Source organism: Octopus sinensis, linkage group LG11 (assembly GCF_006345805.1).
Source record: "Octopus sinensis linkage group LG11, ASM634580v1, whole genome shotgun sequence".
Classification (NCBI taxonomy): domain Eukaryota; kingdom Metazoa; phylum Mollusca; class Cephalopoda; order Octopoda; family Octopodidae; genus Octopus; species Octopus sinensis.
In genome coordinates this window covers 48,897,682-48,917,906 of record NC_043007.1, presented here as the reverse complement: position 1 = coordinate 48,917,906, position 20,225 = coordinate 48,897,682, and the positions used below count along the sequence as shown (strand labels likewise).

Below are 20,225 nucleotides of genomic sequence, written 5' to 3'. Positions count from 1 at the left end.
TGGCAGAATCATTAGCATGCTGGGCAGAATGCTTAGCGGTATTTACCCATCTTCAAATTCCACCAAGGTCAACTTTGCCTTTCATCCTTTCAGGGTCAATAAATTAAGTACCATTGAAACACTGGGGTCAATGTAATCAACTCACCCCTTCCCCAAAAATTTCAGGCCTTGTGCCTATAGTAGTAGAAAGGATTATTAAAGCAGCAAGCTGGTAGAATCATTAGCATGCTAGGCAAAATACTTAGTGGTATTTCGTCCATCCTTACAGTCCGAGTCCAAATTCCACTCAGGTCGACTTTGCCTTTCATCCTTTTGGGGTAGATGAAATAAGTATCAGTTATGCACTGGAGTCAATGTAATCAACTAAACCCCTCCTACAAAATTTCAGGCCCTGTGCCTATAGTAGAAAGGTTCATTATTATTATTATTTTTTAAGTCAGCAAGCCTGAGAAAACATTAAGAAAGTAGGAAACATTAAGATAACATACCTGAGCTTCACAAGCTTGACCAATGGAAGCATCCATAACAAAGACAACATTATTTGGATGCTGCAAGTAGAGATATAGTAAACGATAATCTGGAATACAGCAGTATATGGAATATAGTCAGTATTTCAAATATTCAGATCTTTTGTACCAGAGACCTTCAAGAGATTTGATCCCCGTTTCTTCTCCCTCCCTTAACTATAGCTGCCATATACATCAGAGTAGCCATTATGACGCCGTTGTCATCCAGCTTGTTCATTAATGTCATTAGCTGTAAGACCAAAGTCACTGTCATCATTTATAAAAGTGGCCTGCAAGAAGACCTCATTGAAATGGTCCTGATTATGGTACATATGCAGAAATCACTGTCATTGTATTGCCCACAACAAGTCTAAACTTCATTATTCCGTCACATACTCCTAGTATCTTCAATTTATTTATTTATTTCTCTGCCTATTCCATGAACTCCAGTAATGTTACCTACCCAGAATAATTTATACCCATGTTCCTTGCCCACAAGGAGTCTGGTTAAAGTTTCCCACTTCCATCTTACCTCTTCTACAAAACACACATCTATTCTTCTCCACTCTAGCATATCTGTAATTTCTCCAGATCTACATATCATCACAATAATGCTGATGGCAGTAGCCAAACAGTATTATAGCTAACCGAGAGAGAAAGATTTCTGGTGATGTCTTAGTTGTTTGATATTTATTTTTCTCAATCTAAAAAGAGAATTGGTGTGATTGATTGATGACATTTATGGGGTTCTCACATTTGGCCATCACTCTACACCATTTTGCATGAACATAAACACACAACTTTACTAGACATGCACAACACTCAACAATACCCAATATTATACTACACACAAACACACAAATGGAAACCTAAATTACTTCACCAGTGGTATTATACTTACAATGGAATTGTAAACCTGTAACATTTCTTCAAACAAAGCATCTTCTTGTTTGTGTCGGCCACTAGTATCAACAACAATTATTTCAAAATTCTCAGCTTTAAATTTTTCAACACCTTCTTGAGCAATAACAACTGGATCAATTTCTGTATAACTGCAAAAGAAACATTTAACAATGTTAAAACTCTAGAAGGAAAATATCTAAATCATAAATATATTGAGACTATGTGGAGGCATGTGGCTTAGTGGTTAGGGTGTTGAACTCATGATCTTAAGGTTGTGGTTTCGATTCCTGGACCGGGCAATGCGTTGTGTTCCTGAGCAAAACACTTCATTTCACATTGCTCCAGTCCACTCAGCTGGCAAAAATGAGTAATCCTCGGACAGACCAACGTCCCGTCCAGGTGGGGAATTTCTACGCTACTGAAACCGGGAAACCAGCCCTTATGAGCCTGGCATGGCTTGAGAAGGAACATTTTTTTTTTTTATGGGTTATATGTTCTGTCTTTCAACAGGATACTCAGGTAGTCTATGACTCCATTTAGCTGTATTGGGATAGAGGTACAAAGTCTTTTCAATAAAGCAACATATGTCAGGTTGATTTTCTGTTAAAAAAAAAGAAGAGTTTATATCATATTGCCTAAAGAGCACAAAAAAAAAAAGAAACAAACAATAAAAACCCAAAGACAGATATTGATCATATGGAACCCTATGGTTTGCTTGAGAAGATACATCAAGCTGAATGAAATCGTAGTTGCGGCCAGTGTCAGTGACACATACAAGGTATCCATGCCAGTGACACATAAAAGGTACCTGTCCCAGTGAAACATAAGAGGCACCTGTGCCGGTGACATATGAAAGGCACCCAAGCCAGAGATACGTAAAAGGCACCTATGCCAGTGACATGTAAAAGGCACTCATGCTGACAGTATGTAAAAGGCACCCAGTACACTGTGAAGTGGTTGGTGTTAGGAAGGGCATTCAGCTGTAGAAACCAAACCAAATCAGAATGAAGTCTGGTGCAGCACTCAAGAAATATAGGTTTTATCTAAACCAACAGAGATGGCAGTGATAAAGAAGAATGAAACATGTAGAAAGAAAAAAAGGAAGATACTTAGATGATATGAGCCTTAGCCAATAAAGACACTGAGTGATGATAATATCACATAACACAGTATTCTTTTAACATACCAGTCCCTTTATGTTTTGGACAACTAAACATTATCCCGGTAAATAGAGATAGGCGAGAAGACAGTTCCTGTGATATTTAGAATAGCTTAAAGACAACAAATTGGCAAATAACATCTATCAATTTTTTACAGGGATTGAATGTAAAGGTTAAAATAAAATCAAAAGGTTTACTTACCTCCCATAAAATGGTATCCTAGCTTTTGTGGCGTTTTGCTTCAGCTGATCAAAGGCACCAGCACGAAATGTGTCAGCACAGATAAGGCAGGTTTTCCAACCTTTCTTATGATAATAATAGGCCAGCTAATAATAATAATAAAAATAACAATAATGTTTTCTTTATTCACTACTAAGGGTTCACAAAAATATTTGGGGATTATATACAGATCAATATAATGTGGGGTTACATAAAGAAGCATGAAAAAGCAAAAACAGTAACAATATAAATACTATCAAAGATTGATTCCCCATAAGTGGGAGACTTCTTAGGGCTGCTCATGGAAATGTCACAAAACCACAGTTGTCCTGATCACTGGGGCAAGTGCTCTCTTCACATCATCTCCAGGTGCATGCTTAGAGTAGGCCAGTTCACTCAGACCATTCTTGCCACATTCACCTGCCTTTCAACAAAATTGCTGAGAGGCAGTACTTTGTTCTCTATCCTCTTCATTTTTCTTTTCAAGTGAAACTAAAAAAAATTATAAGGGCTTGGCCAAAGAGAAAAATGTTTTCAACCCTTTCAATTTGGTTTAAACACAACCTCTTTTGCTAAGGCTACCAGACAAATAAACACTGCCTGCCCTTCCTGGCCAAAGGAAAGCAACAGGATGATCTTCACAATGGACTCAGCCTATAGTCAGATCCATTGCACATGTAACCCAGAAGTCAGCAATACTCAGGCACTGGACAAGATCAATATGATGTGGGATTACATAGCTGCTTCATGAAGTAATCAAGGCAAGCGGGGTCACAATCACCACTGTGATAACAAAGACAAACAATGGTTTAAATTTTTGGAGCCATTTTTTTCTACCTGTACATTACATTGTGCAGGTGTACCACATGTATATACAAATGTATGGCTAGGTGTACGGTAGAAAAACTTTGTTAGCTCATCGTTCTAGAAGCAGTAAAAAATTGGTCACACTGGTACAAAGTCACATTCGCAGTAACATGAAATAAGCAAAAAAAGAGAACATTCAGGGATGACAGCAGGTTTTCCAAGATATAGATGGAGACAAAAGACACCACCACTCTGTCCGAAAACAAAACCTTGATCCCAGATACAGACCAGAAGTGACCCACTTCTGACAAGTTGTGAAAACTGCATAACAGCTGCATAACAATTTTGTCACTTTGTGCAAATCTAGGACTAGCCCTGCTGATGGCACTTCTATGCCTGCTGAGTTTATCCTGAACTGGCAATGTTCCCCGATAGCACTGCCAGGCCAAGGATTGCTGGAAATCATCCATATATCCATGGGACCTGGCCCAAAAGTCCTCCAGTACAGACCAGCCAGCTAATTCTCATTGACACCCAGAGTCTTCCTGCAAACATCATCGCACTTGCCCACCACTAACCCTTTACAGGACGCCAAAGTGGAACTTTCATAGATCGCAATGCCTATGCGCATTTGTGTGTGAGTGTATGCATGTCTTCATGTCTTGAGCTTGCATGATATTTGCAAATGAATGTCAGTGGCATTCAAGCAAGGTCATTCACTGCCAATATTCTTCTACAAAAATTTGTCAGGTGAGAATTGGTGACAGGAAGGGTACCAAGATGCAGAAAATCTACTTTGATAAGCTCTGTCCAACCCATGCAAGCATGGAGAAGTGGATGTTAAAACGATGGTGACGATTTTATATACACACACACAAACATATATATATATATATATATATATATATATATATATAATATATATATATATATATATTTAATGGGCTTCCAAACATGAGGTTTGGAAAAAATCATTGGAATTTTTAAGTAATTGTAAGCAACAAAGTGTAACATATGTATCTGAAATATGTAGCAAGAGCCTTTTGGAGTCCTTGTACACTCATCATTGTGAACAAAAGGTATTCAGCATCTCCAAAACTGTAACATTAAATGTAATGAAATTGCTTTCTTATATAGGCACAAGGTCAGAAATTTTTAGGGGGGAGACAGTCATTTACACCACTCCCAGTACTTAACTGGTCCTTTATTGCTCCTGGAAATATAAGTTGTCCACAGAAGAATTTGAACTCTAAATTAAATTCCTACCAGATAATACACGTCTATTGTCTATTCTATAGTATCCACTTATTTTCTCTCACTGTAAGGTGGTTAGTGTTAGGAAGGGCATCCAGCTACAAAACCATGCCCAAACAAACAGTAAAACCTGGTGCAGCCTTCTTCCAAGCCAGCTTCTGTCAAACCATCCAACACATGCCAACATGGAAAATGGATATTAAATGATGATGATATTCTTCATATACATATAGCATATGCCAACATTGCTGAACATGATGAAGGGTTACTCAACACTGCCAGACAAGATGAATGGATACACCAACAATGCCAGACATGTTGAAAGGGTACATAGGAAGAATATGTTTGGGAACCCCTGCTATAGCAAAAGATACTTGGTCAAGGTGTCACACAATGGGATCAAACCTAGGACTTTGTGATTCTGAAGCAAATACTGTAACCACATAGCTATATTGGTGGTTAATATTAAGAGAGCTGGGAAGGTGGTGAGCTGGCAGAATTGTTAGCACATGGGGCAAAATGCTTAGTAGCGTTTCGGTCATCTTAACATTCTGAGTTCAGATTCCACCAAGGTCGACTTTCCCTTTTCTCCTGGAGAGGATGATAAAATAAGCACCAGCTGAACACAGAGGTCAATGTATTCAACTAGTCTCTTCCCTCAAACTTGCTGGCCTTGTGCCAAAATTTGAAACCAATATTAAGAGAACAGAGGGTGGCATTACAATAATTAACATACTAATATCAATTACACAGTTGTAATTGTACTTTACAATATTTTATATATTTGATACTGTTTGGAATATTACTGTGTCTCTAAACCCAAGTTAGCTCTGATACAACAGAGCAACATTCAAATGCATTCCAGATGTCATCATCCTGTCTATTCTTTTCAAGCATTGTGTATCTAGGAATATATTATCCACTGTATCTGATCCTTCTTTTGAGATATTAAATTGTTATATGAGGGAAATGTGGCAGTTATTTCTTATAGCTCAAGTGTGAAGGTACAGGATTCTTCATTAGCCTGCAATGATGATGACATTAGCTTCTTGTTAAATGTTACCGATTCCTTCAATTTAGTAGAAATCATTTAAAGAATCTTGGTGGTGAAACTTGACTGTCATGAAAATAAGTAAAGGAAGAAGAGATTAACCCAGATCCGAGAACACTGGGCTTCCCTGATGAGATGGTACAGGAACAAGATGTATAGAGTTGTTGTCATGCACCAGTCATAGCATCTGACAGATGAAGATAAAGTGGTGGCTCATCAAATATTAAGATGATCCCACTAAAAACATTAAAGAAAATTTTTTAAATGATTCGGCAAACAACTTGTTGAATGAACTTACCTTTGTACATGTAGTTGTCTTACCACTTCCTTGTAATCCAACAAACATGATCACATTAGATTTGCCCTTGCTTGGCTGCCATGCACGCACTTTAGGATCAATAAGCTACAAGTGGAAAAGAAAGAAATATTAAGGAACTGATGAAGTTTAACTAGAGTCTAAGTTGAAACTCACTCAGTCTCTTTCTAACTGTTTTCATTTCACTTATTTCTTTTTACCCCCATATACTCTTCCTGTTGCTAAAAATTACATAGCTGTTTCCCAGCTATGTAATTTTTTTCCCAATTTACTAGTCCTTGCACATCAAAAGCTGAAACTACAGGATTTTTGATTACCAGGGCTTCTAAACAAAGACATCATTTTTTTCTTTTGTGCCAGCAGAGTTAATGAAGACATGTGGAGCAATATTCACACACAAACACACACAAACACACATGCACGTTTACAAGCAAATCACCCATTTCCTGACAGCTGACGATCCATCAACCCTTTTAATATGGACATAATTATTTAAAAAGATTTAAATTTTCACAACCAAGTTTTTTGCTACAAATCCTTCACAACACACATTTATTTATTCACTTATGTGCCAACAGCCCCATAAAGAAGTGCCAGTCTCTCAAAGTGGATGGAACTCATGGAAGAGGGAGACCCAGGAAGACTTGGGACAAAGCACTGAAGGATAATCTCAGGATGCTGAACCTTTCAGATGAGACGACAAAGGAAAGATATACATGGCACCTTGCTGTGTACCTAAGAAGACCCATCCTCCACAGCAGAAGTGTTAAGGCTGTTCCTACTGGTGAAGAGGTTTGGCAAGAGTCCTGTGCCAGTGCCCTGCAAAAAGCACTGATGCCAATGCTACATAAGAGCACTCATGCTGGTACCATGTTAAAAGCACCCAAAACACATTGTAAAGTGGTTGGCATTAAGAAGGGCATCCAGCCACAGAAACCAAACCAAATCAAACTGGAAGCTGGTGCAGCTCTCCTGCTCGCTAACTCTGGTCAAACTGTCCAACCCATGCCAGCATAGAAAACAGACATTTTTATATGGCACTGCACAGGCATTTTATGTGGCACGAGTGCTTTACACAACCAGAAGGATCAGTCTTAACACTTCTACAGCAGAGTACAGGTCTTCTTGAGTGTGGCCGGGTGTCTCAGTCTTTTGTCATCCCACCTGAAAAGTTCAGCTTCCTGAGTTCATTCTTCAGTACTACATCACATATCGTCCTAGGTCTCCCACTTCCACTTGTTCCATCCGCCTTGAGAGATCAGCTCTTCTTTATGGAACTGACAGCATCCACATCACATGACCAAACCAGTGCAGTTTCCTCTCTTGCACACACCAACAAATTCTTCTTATGCCTAACTTCTCTCTCAGAACACTGGCATCTTCATCAAACATTGGTCAGTTGAAGCTTAGACAGTGTCACATGACAGTTAGCTGATGCTGGCTGCTGGAGCCTACTGCCAAGTATTTAAAGGGAAATTTGGCAGAATGGTCAGTCGCCCACTGACATTCATTGATGCTGCATTGAAGAAATCAAAGAACAGAAGAAAAAGGAGAAAGAAGAAACGCTCTCAACACCAGAGCTGAAGATACCTCCAAAAGGTGGGGTAGGCCTGCCACATCAAAAACAGTAGAGGAGTAGGGGCTGAAACCGGACGTGGTTCCTCCTGATGATTCTTTAGCCACTGGATCCTATAAAGGAGCTTTTGAGGTAGCAAACCACAAAACGTGGTTGGAATTCCTCCTACCAGAGTAAGCACATAAATGCGAAACAAGGTGGAAAAAATAGTACTCGAATACCAGAAGTAGAATAATATGCTTTATTAAAAAGCAGCAAAAATATCACAAAAACTGTTACTCAGAGTTTTATGTTCCCATTCATTGGACAGTTTTGTTTAGAATGGAGCAAGATGAAGTTATATGCAGGAATATAATTACTTTGATAGATGCACATTTGAAAATTGTTTTGTTTCATTGGTCCTTTCAACTAACGGTCTTTTCAATAACTGGTTGCATGAAATAACAAATTGCGGTTTAAAATCATATTATTATAGAAATCGAAGAAAACTTTAAATCAAAAATAGCTTATGAAGAAGGAAAAAGGCCTGAATACCCAGGGTAAATAATTAGCTGTAAAAATAATAATAAATTAATAACTTAAAAGATATATCCGTTTTGCCTATATATAGCTGTATATGTGTAGCCATGTACCTACATCTGTATGTTTAGTGTATATACATATATCATAGATTGTTTGGAATGTGTATGTATTGCTAAATGCATATGTAATTTAGCAGCATGAAAAATTTTTAAATGGTTATATCTTTCAATTTATTCATTTATTATTTTTACAGCTAATTATTTACCCTGGGTATTCAGGTCTTTTTCCTTCTTCATAAGCTATTTTTGATTTAAGGTTTTCTCCGAATTTTTATAATAATATGATTTTAAAACTTCATTTGTTATTTCATGCAACCAGTTATTGAAAAGACCGTTAGTTGAAAGGACCAATGAAACAAAACCATTTTCAAATGTGCATCTATCAATTGTATTTCTGCATATAACTTTATCTTGCTCCATTCTAAACAAAACTGTCCAATGAATGGGAACATGAAACTCTGAGTAACAGTTTTTGTGATATTTTTGCTGCTTTTTAATATATATATATATATATATATATATAAAAGTAATCATATATATATCAAGCAGAAGATTTATTCCATTGCTAATCTGAGTGTCTTGCTTTCTGCATTGTTTCAGACAACAAAATGATGACCAAAAATAAACCCTGCTTCAAATACTGAGTACCTTTTGTATTTATATACTACATATAAAACAATTACACTGCAGAAAAGTAATGGTAAACATTAAAAATACACTTAGGGCATTATATTAATTGTCTTGTATGCCTCAACCATAGGATCATTTTCTGTGATCTGATCCATGATTGGGGCTTTTGACAGCTGCTACCACCTCAGACCAGATATGGACCTGGAAGCAGTGATAACTAAGGGGTACCCCACACTTCTAAGGCTTCTTGAAATTCCAAGCTGGGGTCTCAATGCTGGATGCAATTAAACATCCTGTTCATTACTACTATTATGATGTTAATATTTTTAAAATAATTTACTCAAAGAAAATTAAAACAGAAAAAAATCAAACCTTCATTAACTCCTTAAAAACAGCTGACTGAATCATACGTCTTTTGTTTAAACCTCCTGCCATTTCATCAAAATCTATCACAGATCTGAAATCAACAAACAGAAGTACATAATGATGATAAGAATAAAACATGACTGAAAGAATGCACAACAATGATAAAATAATACAAGATAATGATGAAAAAATACATAATGAGCAAATGTTTGTTGTTGATGCTTACACAAAAGCATTTCAGATACATGAATTTGTTTTTGAACACATCAACAATTTGAGTAAAACCATCAAAATATTTCACAACTTTATCCTGTCCACCATTTTTTTAAAAGTTTTAACCAATATTGGTTTCAAATTTTGGCACAAGGCTAGCAGGTTGAAGGGATGAGGTAAGTCGATTACATCAAACCCCACCCCATTGCTCAAATGATACTTATTTCATCAATTCCCAAAAAGATGAAAGGCAAAGTCAACCTTGGTAGAATTTGAACTCAGAATGTAAAGACAGATCATGCACTACTAAGCATTTTAGCCAGCATACAAACAATTCTGCCAGCTCACTGCCTAGTTTTAACCAGTATTAAAAATGATGGGACATGTCTCAATAAACATATCACTGAAACAAATTCATGTCACTGAAACATGCATAATACCCAAACTCACTATGATATTTGTAAACTCTTCACATTCTTCCTTTGCTATTTCACAAATAATCAAAACATAAAAAAAAGTTTGGTTGTCACATGACTTTACCTGACATTTTCTCTAAGTTCTTTTACTAATATCACATTAACATCAGCTTCCAAAAGAGCAGCACAAATTTCTTTAAGCATTCCATCTAGAACCTTGAAGAGAAAAAAAACATCATTATGTTGCAATATAACTATAGAAGACTATAATATTCTACAGTAATATCTGGAAACTATTTAAATGATGACTGAATAATTTTTTTTTTGTAGAAAGTAGTAGCTGCAACATTAACAGGGATTATGGATTGTTAGGTTAAAATTTTCAAGAATGAAGATAAATTTTACAAGAAACTGTAGAACTAAAGTTGTAGTAGCAGTCTTGTCTGAACAAAGAAAACAGGCTTTATCGTTTTAAAAATATCAGTTTTTAGCAGCATCTAACACCAAACCTTGAGAAAGCATCCGTCAGTAAAACAGTGGTGGTATACCTATATATATACATGTATATATAGGTGCGTGTAGGTATACATACACACATATAATACATGCTCTGGCAACATGAAGAATCACACCAACATTATTTCCATGGTTGTTAGCAAAAGAAAGATAACTTGGTATAACAATTTAGAAGCAAATGAAGAATTATCAAAGGCTACCAATGGGAAATTTATTTGGTGAGATAAATTGATTGCAGTGACCCCCACCGCCCCAGTGCTTGACTTGTTTTTTTCTTTTATCAACTCCAGGAAAATGAAATGCAAAGTTAACCTTGGTGAGATTTGTACACAGAATGTAAAAAACCAGGACAAATAGTACAATATGCATTTTGTCTGACATTCAAACGAGTCCCCCAATATGATGCTTTTTAACAATAATAATAATCCATTTTACTATAGGCACAAGGCCTGCAATTTGAGGGGAAAGAGATAATCACATCAATTCCAAAAGGATGAAAGACAAAGTCAACCTCAGTGTAATTTGAACTTGGAACATAGCAACAGGTGAAATACCACTAAGCATTTTGTCCAGTGAGCTAACGATTCTGCCAGCTCAGCACCACAACAATAATAATAGTTTCTGACTTAGTCACAAAGCCAGCAATATTGAGAAGAGGAAGTTATTCAATACCACCAACCCATACTTTTATTGACCGTAAAAGGATGAAAAGCAAAGTTGACCTCAGCAGGATTTGCATTCAGAATCTAAAGAGCCAGAAGAATCATTGCAAAGTCTCCTTAGACTAATAGTTCTACTAGCTTACCTCCTTTACAATAATAATAATAATCCTTTCTACTATAGGCACAAGGCCTGAAATTTTGTGGGTGGGGCCGAGTTGATTACACTGACCCCAGTGCTTGACTGATGCTTATTTCATCAACCCCAAGATAATGAAAAGCAAAGTCAACCTCAGCAGAATTTGAACTCAGAATGTAAAGATGTATGAAATGCTGCTAAATGTTTTGTCTGGCATGCTAATGATTCTGCCAATTCAATGTCGTAATATTAATAATAATGATTTCAAATTGTGGCAAAGGACCAGTAGTTTTTGAGGGGAAGACGAAGTTGATTACACAAACTCCAGTACTTGATTTGTACTTATTTTTATCAACCTTGAAAGGATGAAAGGTAATGTCAACCTTAGTGGAATTTGAACTCAAAATGGAAAGACAGACAAATTGTCACAAAGCTTTTGTCGAGCATGCTAACAATTTTGCCAGCTCTACATCTCATCAACAATAATAATAACCCTTTCTACTAAAAGCACAAGACTGAAATTTTGCGGGAGTGGACTAGTCAATTGCATTGACCCCAGTTTGGTGCTTAATCTATCGACCCTGAAAGGATGACAGGCAAAGTCAACCGTGGTGGAATTTGAACTCAGAACATAAAGCCAAACAAAATGCCGCTAAGCATTTTGCTTGGCATACTAAAGATTGTTCCAGCTCATCACCTTCGTATCAATAATAATAATAATAATAATAATGGTTTCAGATTTCGGCACAGACCCAGCAGTTTTTGAGCGGGAAAGAAGTTGATTACATCAACCCCAGTACTGGTACTAATTTTATCAACCCTGTAAAAACAAACAGTAAAGTCAACCTCAGTGAAATTTGAGCTGAGAATGTAAAGATGGATCAAATGCTACTTAGCATTTGTCCAGCATGCTAACAGTTCTGCCAACTTGCAGCCTTATCTATAACTATAAAAGAGAGTTTGTATGTGTGTGCGTATGTTACTTATGCATTCGGAAACCGAGTTGCCGATTTTGACATATGGGGTATCAAAAGATTCAGTAGACTTTTGGCTACCAACTAAACTATATTTTCATTCACATATTTGCATTACAAAAATTTAACATTGTCATTTTCCTTTTAATCCCATATTATAAACGACATTTTATACCATCATTTTATATCACCACTATAATGATGATGACATCACATTTTCTATATGAGTGTGTTCGCATGTTCGTTACCTACGTTAGGCTGATGACTGACAAGTATGTGTGTGACGGTGTATGTGTGTCAGTATACATACATTTTTATGACAACTGACAAACACACACATCTAAAGACAGACAGACACGCACAGAGAAAGAGACAGGCTTCAAGTATGAGTTAATGTACATGTGTGTGTGTGTCTTTTAGTTTATGTATATAACTCCCCGTTACCAACATGCTGATATTAAAAGTTTACTTGTGGCTTGGACTTCAAACAAACAACAATGTTCACTTTCAAGTACTACCAATATGAAGATTTGGCTGATTTTAACACCACTCACAATACTCACAAATATATCTGAAAAAATATTATTCCGGTTATTATAACAAATTCGGGAACTTGGCGAAGTAGTAAGCCTCAGTGGTTCATTCAATATAATTACAGAAATTTTATTCCTCTCCTTCTAACCAGTTTCAAAACAATATTTTTTTTAATAGTCCTTGTATTCTCCATCACTGTGAATATCAACGTTGCACAACGTCTCTACTGCATTAGTCAGTATTTATTCTACAGCCTATAACATTACACAGTTCAAAAATATATAGTAATGTCAAATTAATTTATATCTTGCTACACAAATCCTTCAGCAAATATTTTAAATTAACATTCACAACAACAGCATCTTCCTTTTTATACACTTGGTTCAGCATTTGTTTCAAAATTGTAAAATAAATTATTTTTGTATGAAAAATTGAATTATGCCTTCTGAATTTTCTTGGACTTTCACTTTCTTCACTGTGACATTCATTCAATCGTGAATTTTATAACATTTAGTAAATGTTCCACATAAATGTTGACTTTCTGCACTTTCTTACATTGGTGATGCATACTAACTTTTCCTAAACTGGTGATTTTCCATTTTTTATAGAATAACTATGCTACAGAAAGTATATTTTGCACTTATATTGACTACATTTCATTTTGCTTGAACTTCATGTGTGTACATTTTGCTGTTTTCAATATTATCAATTCTATGAGTGTGTGAGTGTTTCTGCATTCATTACGTCTATAGTAAACTATAGTAAAGCACATTTTACGCTGTTTTAATGAGCCCACATCTAATGAAGTAGCCATCCTTATGGTTGGTGAACCCAGTGAAAATCATGACATTCTCATTCATGTTCAAGATAACAAACTTAAACATGTTTCACAGACTCATCCCTTTTATGATGCGCTCCAGTATAATCTTATTCTGTAGAATGGACAATATTCGTTGGATTGAACCTGCAACAGGATAGTCAATTACAAACAAAATGGTGTCTCCTAATAACTCCTATTCTTACCAACTGATGCTAAGACTAGAACAATCAAATCCTTTCTACTATAAGCACAAGGCCTGAAATTTCAGGGGAGGGGATCAGTTGAATACATTAACCCCAGTGCCTCAATGGTACTTAATTTATCGACCTTGAAAGGATGAAAGGCAAAGTTGACCCCAGCAGCATTTGAACTCAGAATGTAAAGACAGGTGAAATACCGATCAGCATTTTGCCCGGCATGCAAATGATTTTGCCAGCTCTCCACCTTCTTGAACAATCAAATCAATTCCACATGTCAAACTTTATTTTCATTTACATATTTCTACGTTATCTCAATAACCAACTATAGTTATTTCAAATGCACTTCTCTACAACGACCTGCTTTCATTAGAAAATGAAAATAGTTTCACACTTACAATTTGAACCAAAATTACAAAATGTTGTAATACGAGAGTGATGATGTGTGAATAATGAAAGTAATGTTTTTTCGAATTAGTCACATCTGTATTATAATAAAGAAAGCTGCTTATTAACTATCTATCCAATAAACTATGTTTCTGACTCAACAACTCTTTCTTACAAAATAAAATAACCTCGGCAACTAGATTGAGTTGCACAATTTTGAGGTCATTTTCAGACAATTTTGATTTGCTTCTAATGTATCACTTTCATCTGATGTTTCACACATACGTAGAATTCTACTCAGACAAACATTTAAGAAAATGTACACATACATATTGTATTAAAATAAGCCACAACCAAAAAAATTGCATTAAAAGACATCCATTTCTCTATATGTTATGAGGAAATACAGCCTCACTCTCTCTCATACACAAGAAAAGAGGCATGCATATGTATTTATGGGCGAAGGTCAAGAATACGCACTCCCGGTGTTTAGGGTTAGGGTTACGTCGAAAACAGGTGGTGTGTATATTCTTTACCTCTGCCTATTTATGTACATGTATATGAAAGATATGTGTGTGAGAGAGAGAGAGACCAAGTAAGTGCCACTTGCACACACACATGCAAAAACTTCATACATCACAACACACACCTTCACTCACTCATTCTCTCTATCTTTCTTTCTCTCTCTCTCACATCCATTTCATATACACATACATCTTACACTTTCTCCTCTCACTTCAAAGCAAATGTCACCTTTTCACTTTAACCTCTCAATTTCTGCTCTCTTCAAAGTATACTGAAATTAAAACAATTTTATGGAAATTAACAAACAATCATATGATCCTATATACGTTGAGTTGACAACTTTGCTTCTTCAAATGAATGAATGCCATAAAATAACTTCCTTTCACACACACACACACACACATGCATACACACAGTCTAGGTAAAACTTCTGTGCAACTTAGGTTAATTCTTGCAGTGTGCACGTGCAAATTTACAGCTCAAATCCAATTGAAATGATCTTTTTCTATTGTGTAATTTGTGTTTGTGATGAGCATATTTAAAAACCTGATCTTCGATATAAACTTAAAAGGAAGTTTCCCCAGAGTTCTGTCCTTTACCTCTTCTTTCTAGCATGTCCGAGGTGACATTTCCGTCACCACCCTTATTATTTTTCCTAAATTTCTTCCAATTCCTATGTTTACAATATAAGAGATTAGGATTTCACCCACAAACATGTTCTCAATATCTTAATTTTCTCCCTCTCCACACCAAATTCATTTTTTACTTTTTTTAAATGTTTGTTCCTGGTAATCCATGGAGGAAAAACAGAGAGTACGAATCTTTAAGAATTTTACCTATCATCTCATATATATATTTCCCAGATTCATAATCTCTGTATTTTTCTATATAGATAACAAAAAAAAAAGTTTGAAAACAAGTTACAAATTAAGAAATTGCAGTCGGGATAATGGAAAAATAAAAATTTTTAAACATGATTTCTGGACAAAATCATAATAACCCCTTTTTATACGATGAAATAATACATAGCTTCTGATCCTTCTTAAGAACAGAAAGCACTACCATGCAAACCCATACAAATTGTACCCTCACCTTTCACTATTAAACAAAAAATAACTTCCATTATTCCATTAACTATATATCAGCTGTGCTGATTCTGCCCATTAGAAAGGAGCAAATATTTCAATGTGTTTGTAGGTCATAACACCTGGATGCATTGCTAGTCAATAATAATAACAACAATAATAATAATTTCTTACCTCTTTGTTTATAACTGTGGCATGGCTTAAAGAGCGCAGGGCAGAAGTAATTTTTCTCCCAAGGTCGGCTAACACCATTTTGAGAGCAGATGGTGTTTAAAACAAGTAAAGACAATTTCTGTAGCAGTATAAACCCCAGAATATGTTGAATACCTGCAATAGAGAGTTAAAAAAGGAACAGTTTGAATGTAGATGACAATGAGAGCAGGTGGAAAGGATAAGAGTGAAAACAACACAACAGGATGATGAAAATGATCATGTTGTCAAGTAGTGGTGCAAGACAAACACAGACACAATGACACACGCTCATACATATATTGGGCCATCCTATAAATAATGCAGTTTTTTTTCAATTGCGTGAACTAAAAGTTGGAGAGGGACAGGATAAACTACCTGCATCAACATGCTATAAAAGCAGGTAGTAATTTTACCTTGTACTCATTCTTAGTGCAAGTTCTGAATAGTGCACTTCGATTTTAAGTTATTTTTTCAAAGCTATAAAGGAAGTGAAAAAGGAGCATATTTGGCATATTTTGCTTTATGAGTTCAATAAAGGCAGCAACATAAGAGAAAGTGCAAGGAATATTAATGCTGGGTTTGCAAGACATCCTTGTTGGGCTCTACAGATCTTCCAGGACAAGGTTTGTCTTTTAGGCTGTAGTTTCCAACTTGGAATTTCTGAAACCACTGCTGACACTGGCTTATGCTTATCATCTGAGCCCCATCATCATCGACGTCGTCATTTAATGTCCACTTTCTATTCATTTCAATTATCTTACCCTAAATCTCAAAAACTTCCATCTCATCATGCTCTGTCTTTGACCAGCCTAACTCTGGTCTCTATCTCTCTCTCTGTTTTGATAACCACTTGTTTCATCCAACACTATACCCTATATAAATTAGCTCATTCAGATTCCCCTACTTCATATTTAACACCTCACCAAATGGATTAGAATACCAGATGTGCAGATAAGAGACCTCGTTTTTCAACTAGCACACATCTAAACCTCTCCTTTTCAGCACAGATCATAATTACCTTCTTATTTCATTTCATCATTCTATTTATTTCATTATCTATCTATGTAGACACAGTTTCGTCTTCCATGCAGTATGTTTAGAGAAAAAACTTAAGATCCCTTCACTCGATCAAGCTCCCCCTCTTTCACACTCATTTACTATTATCATCATTGTCATTTATTCCTTCATTGATCTAATTTTGTCACAGTTTGGCTGACCAAAAACTCTTGGTTATGTTCTAGTTAAGAATTCAAATGCCCTGTCCTATCTCATTAATATCATTAATATTCTCTCACATCGGCAGCCTGAGTTTTTGCTGTTTCATGGTGCGCCAGCCCTTCCCACACCCTCCACCTGTACCGGAAGTCTCTATCCCCTGACTTTTATCGGATATTTCTCCTATGAACACCTTCAAAGGTTTAATGTTCCCCATCCCTACTTAGGGTTTATCTCCTATGTAATGTGGTGACTATGTAGCGCATAAAAAATGATGGCGTAGTATATGCAGGTTGAAGGCTATTGTATGTTTATGAGTTCTGCCAAATGCAAGCTTTCTTTTCAGGTACATGATGCTGCTGTCCCCCATCCCAGGGTCTCACGGGTCCACACCTCCCATACCCTAAGGGTTGGTACACTTAACGTTGGCACACTGAAAGGTAGGTCTAGTGAGATTGTTGAGATGCTTAAATGGAGACGTGTAGATTTGTGCTGCATCCAAAAAGTAAGTTGGAGAGGAAGTTCAGCTAGTTTCCTCACAGGCAAAGAACATAGGTATAAGATTTTCTGGGCAGGGAACACTGACAGGGTCGGGAGTGTGGGTATACTTCTTGTGGAGAAATGGGTTGATAAGGTAATCGAGGTAGTTGAAATTTGTGACAGAATACTTGAGATTAGATTAATGCTGCAACGTGGTTTAGCAACCATTACCTCGGCCTATGCCCCTCTGCCAGGGTTACCTAATGAACAGAAAGCCTGATTTTATGACACCCTCTCGCAGAATACCTCATTGATGACTGACGAGGAGCTTCCATGGCGTACATGGAGGCTATGAGTTTGGTTCCCGCAGTGAAGAGGGAACCAGGCTGCTAGAGTTCTGCAACGCAAATGATCTAATGGTTTGTAACATTAATTTCAGGAAACCTGCCAGCCAACTATTCACCTACCAATCTGGTGGACACACTAGTCAAATTGATTACATCCTTGCCAGGAAACAGGAAAGATGGCTACTTATAAATGCCAAAACCTTCCTAGGCAAAGAATGTACCCCACAACATAGATTAGTAGTTAGCAACAGGATCAGGTTAAATGGATGCCCAGAAGACGGCCAGCATTACTACATGGTGAAATCCTTCACCACCTTTCATCTCTCTATCAGTAGTTTTTCTTTGCTACCATTAATTTTTCCCACTACCTGGAACCATTTCATTTGATATCCATCCTTCATCCTGTCCTCTCCATCAATATTTTACTTGTCTCCCATCCAAGCCACCAAATTATCTCACATTCTACACAACCATACATTTCTCATTCTACCCAGTGTCTTTCTCTCCCCTTTCTACACTCTTGCAACCTACTCAATCACTTGTCATCTCTCTCTCTCTCTCTCTCTTCCATCCTTTCTCTGTCTACTGTCTCACCATTACCATTCTGTTACTCTTTGCCTCCATACATCATTGGCCACCCCACCCCTAGTCAAGCATTCACTACATCCACTGCTCAATCCAGCCCAATCTCTACAGTTGTCACCTACTCTTCCCTACCATTCCACTCAACACTTGTTTTTCATTCATAATATTCATTGTTGCACTCATTCCCCATCTCTCACTCTCCCATACATTCTAGCAATCTCTACCCATCAATACTCCCAGTTCTGTTTTCATTCACCTCTACCCACCTGGTATCTTGAGAGTCCACACAGATGCCTCATCACTGCAATTTTTATCTCTTCCATGCACCACTTCAATCACTTCCTCTCTTTTAAAATGTAAGTAGCCACATCACTCCTCTAACGAAAAGAAACCTGTTCTGCTCTGGTCTCCTCTTTCATACTTTAAGCCCTCATCTCCTAGCATAAAGCCACATCTCTCAAGCTGCATCAATAGTGTTGGTATAATGAAAAAGCATCCAGTACATGCCATAAAGTGAGTGGCATTAGGAAGGGCATCAAGCCACATAAACCAAGCCAAAGTAGACAGAGGAACACAATGTAGTCTCTTAACCCATCAGATCCTATCAAACCATGGAACATGGATGTTAAATGACAATGATGATATTGATATCATCATCGTCGTTTAATGTCCATTTTCCATGATGACGTGGGTTTGATGGTTTGACTGAGGACTGGCAAGCCAGTAGGCTGCACCTTCCTAACACCAACCACTCCAAGTGTAGTGGATGCTTATTACTTACCACCAGCACTGGCATCAACCACGTTTAGATGATGCTTTTTACATGCCACTGGCACGGGAACCAGTTGGGGGGGCACTGGCATCGACATGATATATATATATATATATATTTGCTGTCCTTTTTGATTTGCAAAGTACTTGGTGACCCTATCGGTGATGGTGTCACATAAAAAGCACCAAGTACACTCTATAAAATGGTTAGCACTAGAAAGAGCATCTAGCAGTAGAAACCATTCCAAAACAGACAATGGGACTTGGTGTGGCTCCCAGCTTTGTCAGCTCCTGTCAAACCGTTGAAAGAATGCTAGCATAGAATACGGACGTTACAAGAAAGATAGATAGATGGATACAGTAAAGTGAGAGAGTAGCAATTTATTCCATTTGTTTGCAACTGTTTCATAATCTTGTTAATTATATATATATATATATATATATATATATATATATATATATATAGATATGCGTGTGAATAGCCATTTATGCAAGGAGACTGAGAAGGGAACTAACAGACTACCAGTGGAACGATTCTTGGTAGATGAAAACACATATATATATATATCATAATGGAAGAGTTATAAAGTACAAAAATATATTTTACACAGTACAAACAGAACTCAATACGTTGGGTAAAGTGTGTAGATGTGTATATTATTATTATACCAAAATTTGAGTTTACGTCAGATAATAAACTATTTATAACAGTTACGAATAGAGTGGAGTAAAACTCGGAGTAGACTGTCGAATTTTATAATAAACATATCTACACACACTTTTACATATATATATATCAGA

The 20,225-nt window shown here is 36.7% G+C and overlaps 1 protein-coding gene across 2 annotated transcripts in view; it reads right to left on the bottom strand.

The window, feature by feature from the left end:
• The window catches only part of LOC115217232 (signal recognition particle 54 kDa protein), a 32,865-nt gene that overhangs the window by 12,111 nt on the left and 529 nt on the right, over positions 1 to 20,225 (bottom strand). For both annotated transcript variants that reach the window (XM_029786872.2, XM_036507477.1), the window contains exons 2-8: positions 16,009 to 16,161; positions 10,123 to 10,214; positions 9,376 to 9,460; positions 6,199 to 6,303; positions 2,771 to 2,895; positions 1,408 to 1,558; positions 489 to 548 (exon numbers count right to left, since the gene is read on the bottom strand). In XM_029786872.2, coding sequence (XP_029642732.1) covers positions 489 to 548; positions 1,408 to 1,558; positions 2,771 to 2,895; positions 6,199 to 6,303; positions 9,376 to 9,460; positions 10,123 to 10,214; positions 16,009 to 16,086 — 696 coding nt within the window. In that variant the 5' untranslated portion in view covers positions 16,087 to 16,161. The remainder of the gene's footprint in view (positions 1 to 488; positions 549 to 1,407; positions 1,559 to 2,770; positions 2,896 to 6,198; positions 6,304 to 9,375; positions 9,461 to 10,122; positions 10,215 to 16,008; positions 16,162 to 20,225) is intronic.